General features: G+C 38.6%; 2 protein-coding genes across 4 annotated transcripts in view; one reads left to right on the forward strand and one right to left on the reverse strand.

Moving 5' to 3' along the window:
* The window catches only part of slc5a10 (solute carrier family 5 member 10), a 99052-nt gene that overhangs the window by 7670 nt on the left and 72250 nt on the right, over positions 1-19132 (forward strand). For all 3 annotated transcript variants that reach the window (XR_009823841.1, XM_062033242.1, XM_062033243.1), the window contains exons 5-9: positions 2207-2311; positions 2433-2538; positions 4112-4192; positions 4256-4461; positions 10456-10591. Coding sequence is in view for 2 of the 3 variants with exons in the window: in XM_062033242.1 (XP_061889226.1) it covers positions 2207-2311; positions 2433-2538; positions 4112-4192; positions 4256-4461; positions 10456-10591 (634 nt within the window). In the remaining variant the exon portion in view is untranslated. The remainder of the gene's footprint in view (positions 1-2206; positions 2312-2432; positions 2539-4111; positions 4193-4255; positions 4462-10455; positions 10592-19132) is intronic.
* The window catches only part of fam83gb (family with sequence similarity 83 member Gb), a 44365-nt gene continuing 32910 nt past the window's right edge, over positions 7678-19132 (reverse strand). The window contains exons 4-5 of the mRNA XM_062033237.1: positions 14307-15636; positions 7678-8306 (exon numbers count right to left, since the gene is read on the reverse strand). Coding sequence (XP_061889221.1) covers positions 7941-8306; positions 14307-15636 — 1696 coding nt within the window. The 3' untranslated portion in view covers positions 7678-7940. The remainder of the gene's footprint in view (positions 8307-14306; positions 15637-19132) is intronic.

Raw genomic sequence — 19132 nt, forward strand, 5'->3', positions numbered from 1 at the left:
CGACTCCTTCCACATTTTTCAACCCACTTCAACCGTTCCACCGTCCAAACATTCCGCTTATTTAGGACAAAAAACGGTTTCCCCAAAATTCCTGGAATTCCATAATACCATTTCTCACTTAAAAATGTTACTACTTCAAAATTTTCCGACCGATTTATAAAACATCAACCTTTTCAACTCATTCAGAACATTCAAGTCTTTTACCATTTTCCCAAAAATTCCCGCTTTTCCCGAAATTTCCATGAAATTCCCATTGAAATAATTGGGACATTTTTCAAAGTTCCACAATTCCCACATTTTTCATCCGTTTCAAACCTTATCAATTTCAAACTGTTCAGCCTATTCGGGAATTGCAGGCTTTCCTTTGACACATTCCAAAAATTCCCAGATTTCCCAGAATTCCAGGTTTTCCAGGACATTTTTCCCATTCAAAATGAATTGGCTATTTTTCAAACTTCCACCATTTCCACATTTTTTAACCGATTCAGACCATTCCACCTTCAACAGATTCTACTCACCCTGAAAATTCAAACTATTATTTTTCCAAGTTAAATTTTTTTTCCAGGAATTCCCTTCTTCTCAAACCTTTTTTTGACCCTTTTTTCTGGCGACTACTCCTTCCACATTTTTCAACCCACTTCAACCGTTCCACCGTCCAAACATTCCGCTAAATCAGGACAAAAAAACGGTTTTCCCAAAATTCCTGGAATTCCATAATACCATTTCTCAATTAAAAATGTTACTACTTCAAAATTTTCCGACCGATTTATAAAACATCAACCTTTTCAACTCATTCAGAACATTCAAGTCTTTTACCATTTTCCCAAAAATTCCCGCTTTTCCCGAAATTTCCATGAAATTCCCATTGAAATAATTGGGACATTTTTCAAAGTTCCACAATTCCCACATTTTTCATCCGTTTCAAACCTTATCAATTTCAAACTGTTCAGCCTATTCGGGAATTGCAGGCTTTCCTTTGACACATTCCAAAAATTCCCAGATTTCCCAGAATTCCAGGTTTTCCAGGACATTTTTCCCATTCAAAATGAATTGGCTATTTTTCAAACTTCCACCATTTCCACATTTTTCAACCGATTCAAACCATTCCACCTTCAACATATTCCACTCACCCTGAAAATTCAAACTATTATTTTTCCAAGTTAAAAAAAATTCCAGGAATTCCCAGAATTCCCTTCTTCTCAAACCTTTTTTTGACCTTTGTTTCAACTGTTCCACCGTCCAAACATTCCGCTTAATCAGGACAAAAAAACGTTTTCCCCAAAATTCCTGGAATTCCATAATACCATTTCTCAATTAAAAATGTTACTACTTCAAAAATGTTCGACCGATTTATAAAACAACAACCTTTTCAACACATTCAAGTCTTCTACCATTTTCCAAAAAATTCCTGCTTTTCCCGAAATTTCCATGAAATTCCCATTGAAATAAATGGGACATTTTTCAAACTTCCACCATTTCCACATTTTTCAACCGATTCAGACCATTCCACCTTCAACATATTCCACTCACCCTGAAAATCCAAACTATTATTTTTCCAAGTTAAAAAAAAATTCCAAGAATTCCCAGAATTCCCTTCTTCTCAAACCTTTTTTTGACCTTTGTTTCAACCGTTCCACCGTCCCAACATTCTGCTTATTTAGGACAAAAAAACGGTTTCCCCAAAATTCCTGGAATTCCATAATACCATTTCTCAATTAAAAATGTTACTACTTCAAAATTTTTTGACCGATTTATAAAACATCAATCTTTTCAACTCATTCAGAACATTCAAGTCTTTTACCATTTTCCAAAAAAATTCCTGCTTTTCCCGAAATTTACATGAAATTCCCATTGAAATAAATAGGACATTTTTCAAAGTTCCACAATTCCCACATTTTTTAACCGATTCAAACCATTCCAACATCAACACATTCCACTCATCCTGGACATTCAAACTAACACTTTCCCAAGTTCCAAACCAAATTCCGTTTTTCCTGGAAATTCAAACTCTTCAACATTCCAACATTCCAACTATTCTAACATTCATACTACATTCTGTCAGCATTCCACTTCAACTTCAGCATTCACACCTCATCTAGTCCATTCCACAACACATCTAAGGTTCTGCTGACAAGTCCATCACACCGAGGCGACACACACACACACACACACAAAAAAGAGATTGTGGTGTGACATGTGTGTTCAGATCGTGACAATGCCCGAGTACCTCGGCCGGCGGTTCGGAGGAGAAAGGATCAGGACTTACCTGGCGGTTCTCTCGCTGCTGCTGTCGGTCTTCACCAAGATATCAGTAGGACACAAACACCCGCCAACGCCGACACAATGCACCGTTCTTGCACCATGTTGTGTTGTGGTACCAGACGACACAATGCACCGTTCTTGCACCATGTTGTGTTGTGTTGTGGTACCAGACGGACCTCTACTCGGGGGCCTTGTTCGTCCAAGTGTGCCTGGGATGGAACCTCTACCTGTCCACGGTCCTCATGCTGGTGGTCACTGCGCTCTACACCATCGCAGGTGTGCACACTGCAGTCAAGTGTCATAGAAACATCAAACACGGTGCAGGAGGAAGCATCAAACTCTTTTTTTATCGAGGCCCACGTCGCTACCCTCAAAAGGCCACTTGTAATATAGAAATATAAACATATTATAGCCTGGTTACACAACTGTTATTTTGTATTACATTTCTTAGATTAATGGAGCAGATAATTAGGTATTTATTTTTGATACCTCCCAAGAAATGCTTGGAACACATTGTTGCATGATCAGATCATGATGTGGCGGGCCACTTTAAACGATGTGACGGACCACATCAAATTGAATGATTGATTACATAAAATGATGTGGCGGACAGCATAAATTGAGGTGGCGGGCCACATCAAATGATGGGGCAGATCACATGAAATAGAGTGACGGCTTACATAAAATGATGTGGCGGACCACATAACATGACAAAGCAGGCCACATTATACAAATGATGTGGCGTGCCATGTAAAATGGTGTGGCGGGCCACATGTAATGGAGTGGCTGACCACATAAAATGATGTGGTAAACCAACGTTGTGGTGGGCCAATTGAAATGACGTGGTAGACCACATAAAATTAAGTGATGGATCACATAAAATGATGTGGCAGACCACATAAAAAGATGTGGCAGACCACATAAAATAAAATGATGGATCTCATAAAATGATGTGGCAGATAATATAAAAAGATGTGGCGGGCCACTTTAAATGGCGTGTCGAGCCATTTTAAACAATGTGGCGGACCAAAAAAAATAAATTGATGGATCACATAAAATGATGTGGCAGACCACATAAAAAGATGTGGCAGACCACATAAAATAAAACGATGGATCTCATAAAATGATGTGGCAGATCATATAAAAAGATGTGGCGGGCCACTTTAAATGGCGTGGCGAACCATTTTAAACAATGTGGCGGACCAAAAAAAATTGATTGATGGATCACATAAAATGATGTGGCAGACCACATAAAAAGATGTGGCAGACCACATAAAATAAAATGATGGATCACATAAAATGATGTGGCAGACCACATAAAAAGATGTGGCAGACCACATAAAATAAAATGATGGATCACATAAAATGATGTGGCAGACCACATAAAATGATGTGGCAGACCACATAAAATAAAACGATGGATCTCATAAAATGATGTGGCAGATCATATAAAAAGCTGTGGCGGGCCACTTTAAATGATGTGGCGTACCACATAAAATAAAGTGATGGATCCCATAAAATGACGTGGCAGGCCACTTTAAATGATGTGTGGGGCCACATAAAATGGCCCCGAGTGTGACAGCAGTGCAATGGTGCCAACTGATTTCAAAAAGAGGATCAATACAAAAACAAGCTGCATACACGACACGTCTTCATTGTTGATCATGTACTGTGCTAGCAGTGTTGCCCTGACCAAGATGGCGGCTCTCCTAAAGTGGTCAGCAGCAATGAACAATGTCCATGAAGAGAAATGTAGTTCAGGAGTCTGAGTGACTCACACACTTCTTCCTCCCACCACCACACCTGTAGTGTTAGTGTCCCACCAACATGACCCCGACTTCCCTCTCAGGTGGCCTGGCGGCCGTCATCTACACGGACACCCTGCAGACCGTGGTGATGATCGTGGGAGCCATTATCCTCACCATCACGGGTGGGTGTGTTCACTTCATGGCAATCAGCAGCAAGAATGGCTGACGTGTTTTTTCACCGGCAGCTTTTAACAAGATTGGTGGCTACAGCAACTTGGAGCGTGTTTACCGTATGGCCGTGCCCAGCAAGATCATTCCCAACAGCACCTGCCACCTGCCTCGCCAGGACGCCATGCACCTGTTCCGAGACGCCGTCACTGGAGACTTGCCCTGGCCCGGCATGACGTTGGGGCTGACCATCCTGGCCACCTGGTACTGGTGCACTGATCAGGTACGTCTGTTGGGGGGGGGGGGGGGGACATGGATCCACTCTAGACCGAGGAAGACATTGGCTAGAAGTTGGGATACAAGATCGTGGACTCCCAAAACCTTTTCCACAGACGGTCACAGACTGACCAATCAAATTAGTCCTTTTCACCTTCAAAAGCAGTTCCATATAGAAATGTTTTTCAAAGAAAATGCAATTTCACTTGACATTTTGTGTGAGCGCTGAAGAGCCAAAGCCAAACTAAAACAGTTAGCACGCTACGCCAGATAGCGTCAAGTAGCAAAAAATATGAGCCAAATGAGCTACAAAAGCGAGCATGCTAACAGTGCTATGCTAACAATAGCATGTCTACAGTTGGAATTAGTGATATTACAATCTACATGACGCTGAGGCGTATACCTGCTAAATTAGCTAAAAAAATGCTAGCATACTAAAGCTAAAATACTAACTGTAGCATGCGTCAAGTATCAAAGTACATTCCTCTGCCATGGTCACCACAAAGATTTGTTAAAAATGCTAGCATGCTAACAATAGCATGTCTACAGTTAGCATAAGTGAAATACCAAGATATATGACACTGAGGTGTTTACCTGATAAATTGGCTAAAAAAAAGCTAGCATACTAAAGCTAAAATACTAACTGTAGCATGCATCAAGTATAAAAAAATATGAGCAAAATGAGCTACGAAAGCGAGCATGCTAACAGTGCTATGCTAACAATAGCATGTCTACAGTTGGAATCAGTGATATTATAATCTACATGACGCTGAGGCGTATACCTGCTAAATTAGATAAAAAAATGCTAGCATACTAAAGCTAAAATACTAACTGTAGCATGCGTCAAGTATCAAAGTACATTCCTCTGCCATGGTCACCACAAAGATTTGTTAAAAATGCTAGCATGCTAACAATAGCATGTCTACAGTTAGCATAAGTGAAATACCAGGATATATGACACTGAGGTGTTTACCTGATAAATTGGCTAAAAAAAGCTAGCATACTAGAGCTAAAATACTAACTGTAGCATGTGTCAAGTATCAAAAATTATGAGCAAAATGAGCTACGAAAGCGAGCATGCTAACAGTGCTATGCTAACAATAGCATGTCTACAGTTGGAATTAGTGATATTCCAATCTACATGACACTGAGGCGTATACCTGTTAAATTAGCTACTAAAGCTAAAATACTAACTGTAGCATGCTTCAAGTATAATAGTACATTCCTCTGCTATGGATACCACGAAGATTTGTTAAAAATGCTGGCATGCTAACAATAGCATGTCTACAGTTGGAATTAGTGATATTCCAATCTACATGACGCTGAGGCGTATACCTGCTAAATTAGCTAAAATAAAGCTAAAATACTAACTGTAGCATGCGTCAAGTATGAAAATATATTCCTATGCAATGAACACCACAAAGATTTGTTAAAAATGCTAGCATGCTAACATGCTAACAGTAGCATGTCTACAGTTAATATTAGTGAAATACCAAGATATATGACACTGAGGTGTTTACCTGATAAATTGGCTAAAAAAAGCTAGCATGCTAAAGCTAAAATACTAACTGTAGCATCCATCAAGTAGCAAAGTATATTCCTCTGCGATGGACAAATGCTAGCATGCTAACAGTACTATGCTAACATGCTAACAATAGCATGTCTACAGTTAATACTAGTGAAATACCAAGATATCTGACACTGAGGTGTTTACCTGATAAATCAGCTAAAAAAGAGCTAGCATGTTATGCTAAAATACTAAATGTAGCATGCGTCAAGTACCAAAATACATTACTTTGCGATATATATCTGAAAGGTTTGTTAAAAATGCTAGTATGCGAACGTTAGCATACATTAAGTGCCAAAATATGACACTGATGGGTACCTATAACATGTGCTAAAAAAGCTACCATGCTAACAGTACTATGCTAACGTGTTAATAGCATGCCTACAGTTAGCATTAGTGAAATACCAAAACATATGACACTGAGGTGTATACCTGATGAATTAGCTAAAAAAAGCTAGCATGAGCTAAAATACTAACTGTAACGTGCTTTAAGTACCAAAATATATTACTTTGTGATGTAAACCTCAAAGATATGTAAAAAAAAAATGCTAGCATGATAACATTAGCATACTTACATCAGTTACCAAAAATGGCACTGGTGTTTAACCATATAAAAAATAAATCTAGCCTACTAGCTTTAGCATGCTAACAGGTAACATTCGTCGAGTAACAACATATTTGACGCTGAGGTGTATACCTGAATACTTAGTTAAAAAAAGCTAGCATGCTAAAATACTAACTGTAACATGCTTTAAGTACCTTTGCGATGTAAACCTCAAAGATATGTAAAAAAAAAAATGCTAGCAAGATAACGTTAGCATACTTACATCAATTACCAAAATATGGCACTGGTGTATAACTATATAAAAAAAAAAATCTAGCCTACTAGCTTTAGCATGCTAACAGGTAACATTCGTCGAGTAACAACGTATTTGATGCTGAGGTGTATACCTGAATACTTAGCTAAAAAAAGCTAGCATGCTAAAATACTAACTATAACATGCTTTAAGTACCTTTGCGATGTAAACCTCAAAGATATGTAAAAAAAAAATGCTAGCAAGATAACGTTAGCATACTTACATCAATTACCAAAATATGGCACTGGTGTATAACTATATAAAAAAAAATCTAGCCTACTAGCTTTAGCATGCTAACAGGTAACATTCGTCGAGTAACAACATATTTGACGCTGAGGTGTATACCTGAATACTTAGCTAAAAAAAGCTAGCATGCTAAAATACTAACTATAACATGCTTTAAGTACCTTTGCGATGTAAACCTCAAAGATATGTAAAAAATAAAATGCTAGCAAGATAACGTTAGCATACTTACATCAATTACCAAAATATGGCACTGGTGTATAACTATATAAAAAAAAATCTAGCCTACTAGCTTTAGCATGCTAACAGGTAACATTCGTCGAGTAACAACATATTTCACGCTGCAAAGTTTGCCCAAAAAAGCTCCATCCATTTCCTACCGCTTGTCCCATTCGGCGTGCTGATGTCATGCTAATAATAGAATTAGAATGAGCCGCACTTTGAACACCCCACTATACCCAGCATGCACTCTGTTTTGTGCCTTTCTGCCATTTTTCATCCAACCAGACGGACAAGCTCAACGTCGTTCGGACGCTTTTAGCACACTTAAGTCATGTTTCAGCAAAAATCTCATCTTTTATTAATAACATTCACTTCTGGTCCCAAACACCTCCACATCTGTACAAGTCAACAAGTCCAAATATGGGAATAGCCCCGCCCCCACCAGGTCAGCAACCAATCACAGTGTTTCCAGTTGGACTACATTGTTTAGTTTACAGTGCTAAAGTCCTGTGAGAGGTGATGAAGTCAACTTGTGATATTTACCCTCACAACATTAGCAGAAGAACATACCTCATGAAATGTGTGTCATCAACATTTCTACCGGGAAGCTTTGCTGGTTTGAGAGGATTTCTTCTGCACGGCCGCCCCTCGGGCCTTTATAAGTCGGAAACTGTTCATCTTGGAGTGAGCGGCCCCTGAAGTGCCGGCCCCCGGCGACTGGGAGGAGGTGTGAGCCGTCTTCTTGAAGCCCAGACCGGGGCGTTGTGGCGAGCGTCCAGAGCGAGCATCAGGTCCTGCCAGGCCGGGGTCAGGATGCAGCCTCTGTGCCTGCCAGTAGCGATGTCCTCCAATCACAGGGCCCGCTGCGCGCTGGGGGCGGTGGTAACTTCCTGGTTTGGCGATGACCACTTTGGGGCCCCTGGGTCTGCCATCCCGACCTGGAGACCTGGACATCTGGAACAACTGCACAAAGATACAAACTTCTTATTTCTCACACTTGGACCACTAGAACCTTTACAACTGGTCTAGTAGTACTTTTACAACTGGTCTGGTATCGGAACAACCCTAATACACATACATATATATATATATATATACACACAAACACATACATACATACATACATATATATATACAGTATATATATATGTAAACGTACAACTAGACCAGTTGTAAAAGTACTACTAGACCAGTTGTAAAAGTACTACTAGACCAGATGTAAAATACTACTAGACCAGATATATATATATATATATATATATATATATATATATATATATATATATATATATATATATATATATATATATATATATATATATATATATATATATCTTAATTAGATTATCCAAAAAAATAGTGCTAGATACCGTGGTAGAGCGTAATATGTATGTGTGGGAAAAATCACAAGACTATTTCATCTCTACAGGCCTGTTTCATGAGGGGTTTTCCTCAATCCTCGGGAGATTTCAATGGAAGCATTCACATACCACGGTTTATATAGGGCACAGAGCGGGTGGGTACAGGCAGGCGTGGGGGCGTGGTGATTGATGCCTGTACCCACCCGCTCTGTGCCCTATATAAACCGTGGTATGTGAATGCTTCCATTAAAATCTCCTGAGGATTGAGGAAAACCCCTCATGAAACAGGCCTGTAGAGATGAAATAGTCTTGTGATTTTTCCCACACATACATATATATATATATATATATATATATATATGTATATATATATATATATATGTGTATTAGGGTTGTCCCGATACCAATATTTTGGTACCGGTAACGAAATTCTACATAAAAGGGACCACAAAAAATGTCATTATGGGCTTTATTGTAACAAAAAATCTTAGTGTACATGAAACATATGTTTATTACTGTAATTTAGTCCTTAAATAAAATAGTGAACATACTAGAAAACTTGTCTTTTAATAGTAAGTAAACAAACAAAGACTCCTAATTAATCGTATGCAGTAACATATTGTGTCATTTATACACCTATTATTTTGTACACATTATTAAGGACAAACTGTAAAAATGGATTATTAATCTACTTGTTCATTTACTGTTTATGTGCTTATTTTCTGTTTGAACATGTTCTATCTACACTTCTGTTCAAATGTAATAATCACTTATTCTTCTCTTCTTTGATACTTGACATTAGTTTTGGATGATACCACACATTTAGGTATGGATGTGATACCAAGTAGTTACAGGATCATACATTGGTCATATTCAAAGTCCTCATGTGTCCAGGGACGTATTTACTGACTTTATAAATATAATATGAATTTAATGACGATAAAAAATATTGATGTAATCATAGTAGTTTTGACTAGATACGTTCTTGTACTTGGTATCATTACAGTGGATGTCAGGTGTAGATCCACCCATGGCATTTGTTTACATTGTGACGCCGGTGAGCTATTGTATCCTCCTACGGTGTGTAGTGAAGCATGACTGGTACTTTTCAGAGGTGGCATAGTACCGAATATGATTCATTAGTATCGCGGTACTATACTAATACCGTACAACAGTGGTCCCCAACCTTTTTGTAGCTGCGGACCGGTCAATGCTTGAAAATTTGTCCCACGGACCGGGGGGGTGGGGGGAGGGGTGGATGAAATTTAAAAAAAAAAAAAAAAAAAATGTTTTTTTTTTTCCATAAAGAAATACAATCATGTGTGCTTACGGACTGTATCCCTGCAGACTGTATTGATCTATATTGATATATAATGTATATATTGTGTTTTTTATGTTGATCTAAAATTTTTTTTTTTTTTTTTTTTTAAATTTCTTGTGCGGTCCGGTACCAATCGCTCCGCGGACCGGTATCGGGCCGCGGCCCAGTGGTTGGGGACCACTGCCGTACAACACTAGTTCAAAGTGTACAAACCTTCACTAAAATAAGGACTTTTCCTGAAGGCTGGAACCTATTATTCATATTTACATTGTTTCTTATTGACCAAATTTGCTTCACTATACAAACTTTTTGAATGACATAAATTCATAAACTGAGCTTCCACTGTATCAACTTGTCTCATAAACTGCCAAAAGTGCGCTACCGTTTTTTGGCGATGTGCTACAACTTAGTATTTGTTTGTGGTCTGCAGGTAATTGTCCAGCGGTCGCTCTCTGCCAAGAACATGAGCCACGTGAAGGGAGCCTCCATCCTGGCTGCCTATCTTAAGATGCTGCCCTTCATCTTCATCATCCTCCCGGGCATGATCAGCCGCGCTCTCTACCCAGGTACTGACACACCAATCAATAAATGCTTCCTTTGGCGCCTCCAAGCACAAACTATGTAAAAAGTCATGTGTAAATAGCATGTTCAGTGGCGGTGTAAACAAAAATGGCGCCAAGTTTGTGCTTCTAAGACTTCTCCAGCAAAGTACGTCAGCTTCCTGCACATAACACGTACACACTGGGAAATGTTTTCAAATAACCCACGCTAGATAGAACATACCTCTGATGCAATCATAATTAATATTAACATATTTTACACCGATATTTAGGGAACATGTCACATGACAGCCACTCGTCACACTAGAGCAGAGCTGGGCATTCTGCGGCCACATCCGGCCCTTTGTGCGTCCCTGTCCGGCCCGCGTGACGCCAATCATAAATTACAAAATAAATTTAAAAAAGTATCTATGTCGAGTGTGCAATACAACGGTGCTGCTTTTGTTTTGAAAAGCGTTATTTGTATTACTTCCGTGTGGACGTATGCGCGTGCGTGATGGTGAGTGAATGTGAACAGCTGCAATCACAAATGACAAAATAAAGTTGAAAAAACATCTATGTCCTGCGCGCAATACAACTGTGCTGCTTTTATTTTGAAAAGTGTTATTTGTGAGCATATGTCCGTGTGTAACCTGCGAGTGAAGGTGCACATGCAGCGACAAGTGATGCACGGTTTACACCCGAGACGCTAAAAAGAGAAAAGTTGATGACGAATGGCGTGTTTTCAACAAGACATGGACTGCCAAGCAACGTTCCCTCTAAGGTGCGCGCCTGCGCAATTGCGCACTGCTCAAGCATCCTCTGCGCACAGCAAATATATGCCGCGCACCAAATCAAATCCCATCTGAATTCTAAACAAAATAAACACATTTATTCTGTGTAATTTTGCAATGCAACTTTGAGTGACAGTGACAACAAGCGGCCCTAACGGTGTTCGTCAACACCGTTCAATTGAACACCGTTCAATTATTGTAACGCCTATCGAGATGCTTCGAGGACAGGAATTATATCGATCACTTTATTGAGCAAAACTGTTTATATTTGGCCATAACCACACCAAAAACATGAGTAAAACACTTCTATCTCGAAAAACTAGTCATTTTTTACAAACCAGGTCAAAACCAACTTGTCATCTGTCACCAACACGCATAGCACTAAACCACTGGTGCGTTTATGGCCACACAAAAAGTCGGACAACTCAAACACCACACAAAGTTACACTATGACTCCTCAGTCATACGTGTGCTTATTTTACTGTCATTTATTATTAATGTTAATTTATTTATATTAATCATTGAATGCTGTTACTTGAGAAAGTTACAGGAATGCACACTTCATCCTATGCTTACATTTCATTGTGCAACAGGAGGATGTTTAAGGGGAACTAAATGTGATCTCTGAAAGGGGTACAAATGATTTCCAAAGCTGTGCTTTTGGTATAAAGTTAAGTTAGGTTAAATGAAAGTATTATTATTATTATTAATTATTATTATTATTATTACTATTTATCTTACGGTATATATCCAAAATAATATTGAGCAAAATTTAATTAATATTGTCGATGTGGCCCTCCAGCAGTGCTCGGGTTGCTCATGCGGCCCCCGGTAAAAAATTAAATGCCCACCCCTGCACTAGACACTTTTCATACACAACACATGGGAACATTTTCATTTATGTCTTTTAAACATATTCATAATACTTTTTTCCACCCACCAGTGAACAATGTCAACGACCAGCGCCATCGAGCAGCGCACTTTGGTTAAATCCACGTTTGAAACCCACTTTTATTTATTGTCTTTTAACCCAGAATGAGACTTTGAACTCAGTTTTTATTCTGACTCACTGTATCTTTTTTTTCATGCAACTATTTTAATCTCTAATTAATGTGTTATTTGTTATGTGCTTTTAATGTTTTCCTTTGGTTTTACGTACAAAAGCCAAAAGCATTGAAGTTGTCACGTTGTGTAAATGGTAAATAAAAAGAGAATACAACAAATCCTTTTCAAGTTATATTCAATTGAATATATATATATATATATATATATATATATATATATATATATATATATATATATATATATATATATATATATATATATATATATATATATATATATATAATTGAAAGACAAGATATTTCATGTTCACACTGAGAAACTTTGTTATGTTTTGCAAATAATCATGAACTTAGAATTTAAAGGCAGCAACACATTGCAACAAAGGCATTTTTACCAGTGTGTTACATGGCCTTTCCTTTTAACAACACTCAGTAAAGGTTTGGGAACTGAGGAGACACATTTTTGAAGTGGAATTCTTTCCCATTCTTGCTTGATGTACAGCTTAAGTTGTTCAACAGTCTCCCTTCTCATATTTTAGCCTTCATAATCGTACATATTACATATAGTTATGAAGGTGTCTGTTACTACATTACATATATACTTGCAGTGTGTATATTGTACATATTACATATTGTTATGAAGGTGTCTGTTACTACATTATATATATACTTGCAGTGTGTATATTGTACATATTACATATTGTTATGAAGGTGTCTGTTACTACATTATATATATACTTGCAGTGTGTATATTGTACATATTACATATTGTTATGAAGGTGTCTGTTACTACATTATATATATACTTGCAGTGTGTATATTGTACATATTACATATTGTTATGAAGGTGTCCGTTACTACATTATATATATACTTGCAGTGTGTATATTGTACATATTACATATTGTTATGAAGGTGTCTGTTACTACATTATACATATATACTCGCAGTGTGTATATTGTACATATTACATATTGTTATGAAGGTGTCTGTTACTACATTATATATATACTTGCAGTGTGTATATTGTACATATTACATATTGTTATGAAGGTGTCTGTTACTACATTATATATATACTTGCAGTGTGTATATTGTACATATTACATATTGTTATGAAGGTGTCTGTTACTACATTATATATATACTTGCAGTGTGTATATTGTACATATTACATATTGTTATGAAGGTGTCTGTTACTACATTATATATATACTTGCAGTGTGTATATTGTACATATTACATATTGTTATGAAGGTGTCTGTTACTACATTATATATATACTTGCAGTGTGTATATTGTACATATTACATATTGTTATGGAGGTGTCTGTTACTACATTATATATATACTTGCAGTGTGTATATTGTACATATTACATATTGTTATGAAGGTGTCTGTTACTACATTATATATATACTTGCAGTGTGTATATTGTACATATTACATATTGTTATGGAGGTGTCTGTTACTACATTATATATATACTTGCAGTGTGTATATTGTACATTGATGAAGGGTTTTAAAGTTGTTTTAGAGACTTTGAAGGCTATAACGGTGACTACCATTAGCCGCATCTTTCAAGCGTTTTTTATCATTTTTGAAATCGTAAAAAAATGAAGAGGTGTGTTCTTGTGTCTCATAATGATTGTGAATGATAGGCAACATTCCAAAGAAAGAGTACTTCCCCTCTAAGACTTGTCCAGCTGTTTGCTGACCAATACTCGTCTTGGTTGAATAACTTTCAATGAATATCGGCCTCCTCACGTGCTAATAATCGGTATCGGTACCGGCCCTGAAAGTAACATATCGCTCCAGTTCCTTCCTGCACGGCTAACACAGCTATCACCAAATGAAGCGTACTATTTGAGGGAAAGAACTTACCGGCACGCGCCTGTGCGGCGAGAGGTGACCCTGCTTGCGCAGGTGCTGCGATTGGCGAATGAGGACGCTGCTGCCGTCCTCCGCCTGTTTGGCCTTGCGTAAATCCAGCATGCTTTGAGAGAGGCGGGCCATCACGTTGATTCCGTCCCCTAGCCGCTGCCCGCCGCGGCCTGACCCCGTGCTGATCCGCTCGGCCAACAGGTCGCCGGGCTCCTGCGGGGAACAGTCGTAAAACTCCTCCTCCGACGCGGTGGAAAAGCTCAGGGGGTTGTCTGCGGCCACTCGGTCGCACATGACCTTGGTGCTGTCTTGGCTGCCGTTGTCGTTGCTGCCGGAGTCGCCGCCTTCCTCCATGGTGGTGACGCGGACATGGCGGAGCGGCGTGTCACTCATGTCGCCGAAGGCGGCGTCGGCGTTGACGTGCTTGTCAATTTTAATCAAAGTGATGTGCTTCTCGTCGGGCTGGTCTGAGGAGGCGTGGTCTATGACCAGGTGCAGCGTTCGCGGTTTAGGGACTGGAGGGACTGGTTGGATCTCCGGAGCTTGTCCAGCGGCGTCTGCCTGCAGAGGCTCTGCGGCGGCTTTAGGAGCCGGAGTTTGTGCTGGGTGTGTCTCCTGCGTGTTGGGACTTCTGGAATCCGTTGCATCCGTACAGTCTTGATCTAAAGCTGTGCTTGCCGGCTGATCCTTTTGGAAATCACTCGGGGGAGTAGAGGTGTTGCCGGAAGCGGGTTTTTCTCCGGCTTTTGTATCCTGACCGGACGCGGCCCCCTCATTCTGGCTCACCGATGTCAGCGGCGAGCGGAATCGAATAGCCTGACTGACCTCAAAGCGCTCTGACCTCTGCAAGTGAACCTGATTGGCTCGCTTCTCGTCCCTAATGTTGATAAAACCAATCACGTCGCTGGGTGGGTCTGGTTCTGGCCAAGTGGGGAGGTATGGGATCAGGTACGCTTTCTCCATGTTTTCCAACGCCGGATGTATCGGTGGCTCCTCCGACACATTCCTAAGACGCCCGCTCCGAATCTTTAACGCAGCGGGCACCTGCGAGTTCTTGTTGGTAGAGTTCTGGTCGGAAGAAGTCTGACTGGTGGCAACCAGGGCATACTTGGGGTTGATGAGCTTCTTGGCCACGGTGGTTGGCACGGCGACAGGAGCGGCCTTGGGAAGCGGGTCAGGAACCGGTTCGTCGACCATAGGGACCTTGCTGAGGGACACACTGCGGGACAGGAGAAACAGTTCCCGAAACTGGAAGTCAAACGCCTCCACCGTCTGTCCCGTAATCACGGTGATGAGATTTCGGTCCAGGCGAGACGAGGACCACGTGAAGCTGCAATGACAAAAACCATACAGACATGTGAACTGTGAAGTGAATTATATTTATATAGCGCTTTTCTCTAGTGACTCAAAGCACTTTTACATAGTGAAACCCAATATCTAAGTGTGTGTTACGGACAGCAAAGCCCTGTCTGTCTGTTATTTCACTTTTACTAGAGATGGCCGATATTATCGGCCGATATATACGTTAAAATGTAATATCGGAAATTATCTGTATCGTTTTTTTTTTTTATCGGTATCGTTTTTTTTTTTTTTTTTTTTTATTAAATCAACATAAAAAACACAAGATACACTTACAATTAGTGCACCAACCCAAAAAACCTCCCTCCCCCATTTACACTCATTCACACAAAAGGGTTGTTTCTTTCTGTTATTAATATTCTGCTTCCTACATTATATATCAATATATATCAATACAGTCTGCAAGGGATACAGTCCGTAAGCCAGAGGTGTGGACTCGAGTCACATGACTTGGACTCGAGTCAGACTCGAGTCATGAATTTGATGACTTTAGACTCGACTTGACAAAATGTAAAGAGACTTGCAACTCGACTTAGACTTTAACATCAATGACTTGTGACTTCACTTGGACTTGAGCCTTTTGACTTGACATGACTTGCTACTTTCCCCAAAACCCAAACCTTAAAAAGTTATTTGGGAGCGCTCCGTATCTTTCATTTTATACGTGTCTGTCTGTCTATCAGCGTGTGTGCTGCCTGTCAGCTGGTGTGCTGTCAGTACAACAGCCAATCAAATTAGTTATACGTTGTTTTCATCACACAGCATTCATCCAATCAAATTGCAGGACAATCACCGAACAAGAGTTGTCAAACAATGCGGCAGAGAGAAACAATTATGCCAAAGTTGGTTTTGTTCGGGTATAAAAACTACGACTTGGTCAACAAAAAACGAATTGCGTATGCAAATCACGCGGTTCGAATATTACAGACGGAGACGCAACAACTTCCAACTTCGTTCGACATTTGAAGTTGCCCAAAGAAGGGTAAGTTTTGAATGTAAGATAACGTTTATTGGCTAAGTAACATGACTTTTATTTGCTGTGTAGTTAAATCAGTGAGGCTGTAAACTCACTGCTAACGTTATAACCATAGACATCTTATAAGGGTACGCAGCATTGAGCGCTACTGCCTACTGGCGCAGACGAGACGCGGAGCCGCCATCTTGGAGTGGTGATCCGCTCCACTCAGTGCAATTCATTTGGCAGGAGCAATGAACTGTCAGCAAATTTAATTCATCTTACCTCACTGAATACCACTGATTTTCACACGGTTTTTTTGTCATACGTGTAGCTATGATAACGGACACATGTTTTATTATTCATAGTTTGCTTAACAGTAATATAATATTCTTATACGCTATAAATGACCAGACGTCCGAGATCAAAACTGGGAATATAATCCCAGAGAAGAGGGAAAAAAACGGTCAGCTATTTTTAAGTTGAAGAAACAATATGATTAGATTATATATACATGCGTATATCCTACATAAACAATGTATGAATACATTAAATATCTATATATCCTAGGGACCTATAGACTGTATCTCTGTTGCTGCAGCAGCAGAGAGTTTTTTCTGTCTTGACACTTTGTATTGATATTTTGTATTACATTCTTCCCTTAAATGATAATGTTTACAGTGATTGTTTTATATCTATTTTTTATGTATGTCGCTTTGGATAAAAGCGTCTGCCAAATACTTAAACATATATAAACACCTGAAAGTCTTTATATCAGCTAAAACCACCAATTTGTTTCACTGGATTCAGAATAAAACCAAATGCTGTCTTACCCAACAATGTTAGTATTTGAATATTGTTACTTGAAGACTTATTCCTGGTTACAATTATACTGTTAAGAAATTATTGTCTTATATTTTGCCTAAAATGAGAATGCATCATAATCAGTGGCGGCTGGTAAATTTTGTTTTAGGTGGGGCTGAAAGTTTGTAAACCAAACCCCTGTAGGGGCGTCATCCTCCCCCGGAAGATTTATTTGTGATTCTCACATACAAATATTGAAGATCTTTGCTCCTTCTCAACTTTGTGGTAATGTTATTTTCATAAAATACAACCAATAGTATGTTAATGTTTGTTTTTGCAAATGGGTTTATTCTGTAAAGGAATGAGTTAAATGTTTAAAATTGTTTAAACTATTAAAATGACTGGTTAATAGTGCTATTATGAATTGCAATGTCAGCACCATTTTTTTTCCTGCAATTTCGAATGCACTTGTTTTAATAAATAAATACAGCGTTTTAAAAGCATACACAATCTGTGTAAAAATATTCGTCTGTGGTTAAAAGGACTTGAAAGGACTCGAAACTCAAAATGCAGGACTTGGGACTTGACTTGAGACTTTCTAGTCTTGACTTTGGACTTGACTCGGGACTTGCCTGTCTTGACTCGGGACTTGACTCGAGACTTGAGGGCAAAGACTTGAGACTTACTTGTGACTTGCAAAGCAATGACTTGGTCCCACCTCTGCCGTAAGCACACATGATTGTGCGTGCTGCTGCTCCACTAATAGTACTAACCTTTAACAGTTAATTTTACTCATTTTCATTCATTACTAGTTTCTATGTAACTGTTTTTATATTGTTGTACTTTCTTTTTTATTCAAGAAAATGTTTTTGATTTATTTATCTTATTTTACTAATTTTAAAAAAAAGTACCTTATCTTCACCATACCTGGTTGTCCAAATTAGGCATAATAATGTGTTAATTCCACGACTGCATATATCGGTTGATATCGGTATCGGTAATTAAAGAGTTGGACAATATCGGAATATCGGATATCGGCAAAAAGCCATTATCGGACATCCCTAACTTTTACCTTTTTCTGTGTTGATTGAGCTGTGTTGAAGCAGCAAAAAAGGACATTATGTTAAATGAAGAGTTTCTGTCTCTGATAGTTGATATAATAATGTAAGTGCATCATTAAGCCTACATGAACTCCATGGTGTTCAGGGATGAATAGTCTCTCCTATTGCTATTGTACTATTTTTTCAGCTATAGTTACATGAATCATTAGTAATGCAGCAGCCTACTACATTATATATATACTTGCAGTGTGTATATTGTACATATTACATATTGTTATGAAGGTGTCTGTTACTACATTATATATATACTTGCAGTGTGTATATTGTACATATTACATATTGTTATGAAGGTGTCTGTTACTACATTATATATATACTTGCAGTGTGTATATTGTACCTATTACATATTGTTATGAAGGTGTCTGTTACTACATTATATATATACTTGAAGTGTGTATATTGTACTTATTACATATTGTTATGAAAGTGTCTGTTACTACATTATATATATACTTGAAGTGTGTATATTGTACTTATTACATATTGTTATGAAGGTGTCTGTTACTACATTATATATATACTTGCAGTGTGTATATTGTACATATTACATATAGTTATGAAGGTGTCTGTTACTACATTATATATAT

This window comes from Entelurus aequoreus, linkage group LG22 (genome assembly GCF_033978785.1).
Source record: "Entelurus aequoreus isolate RoL-2023_Sb linkage group LG22, RoL_Eaeq_v1.1, whole genome shotgun sequence".
Classification (NCBI taxonomy): Eukaryota; Metazoa; Chordata; class Actinopteri; order Syngnathiformes; family Syngnathidae; genus Entelurus; species Entelurus aequoreus.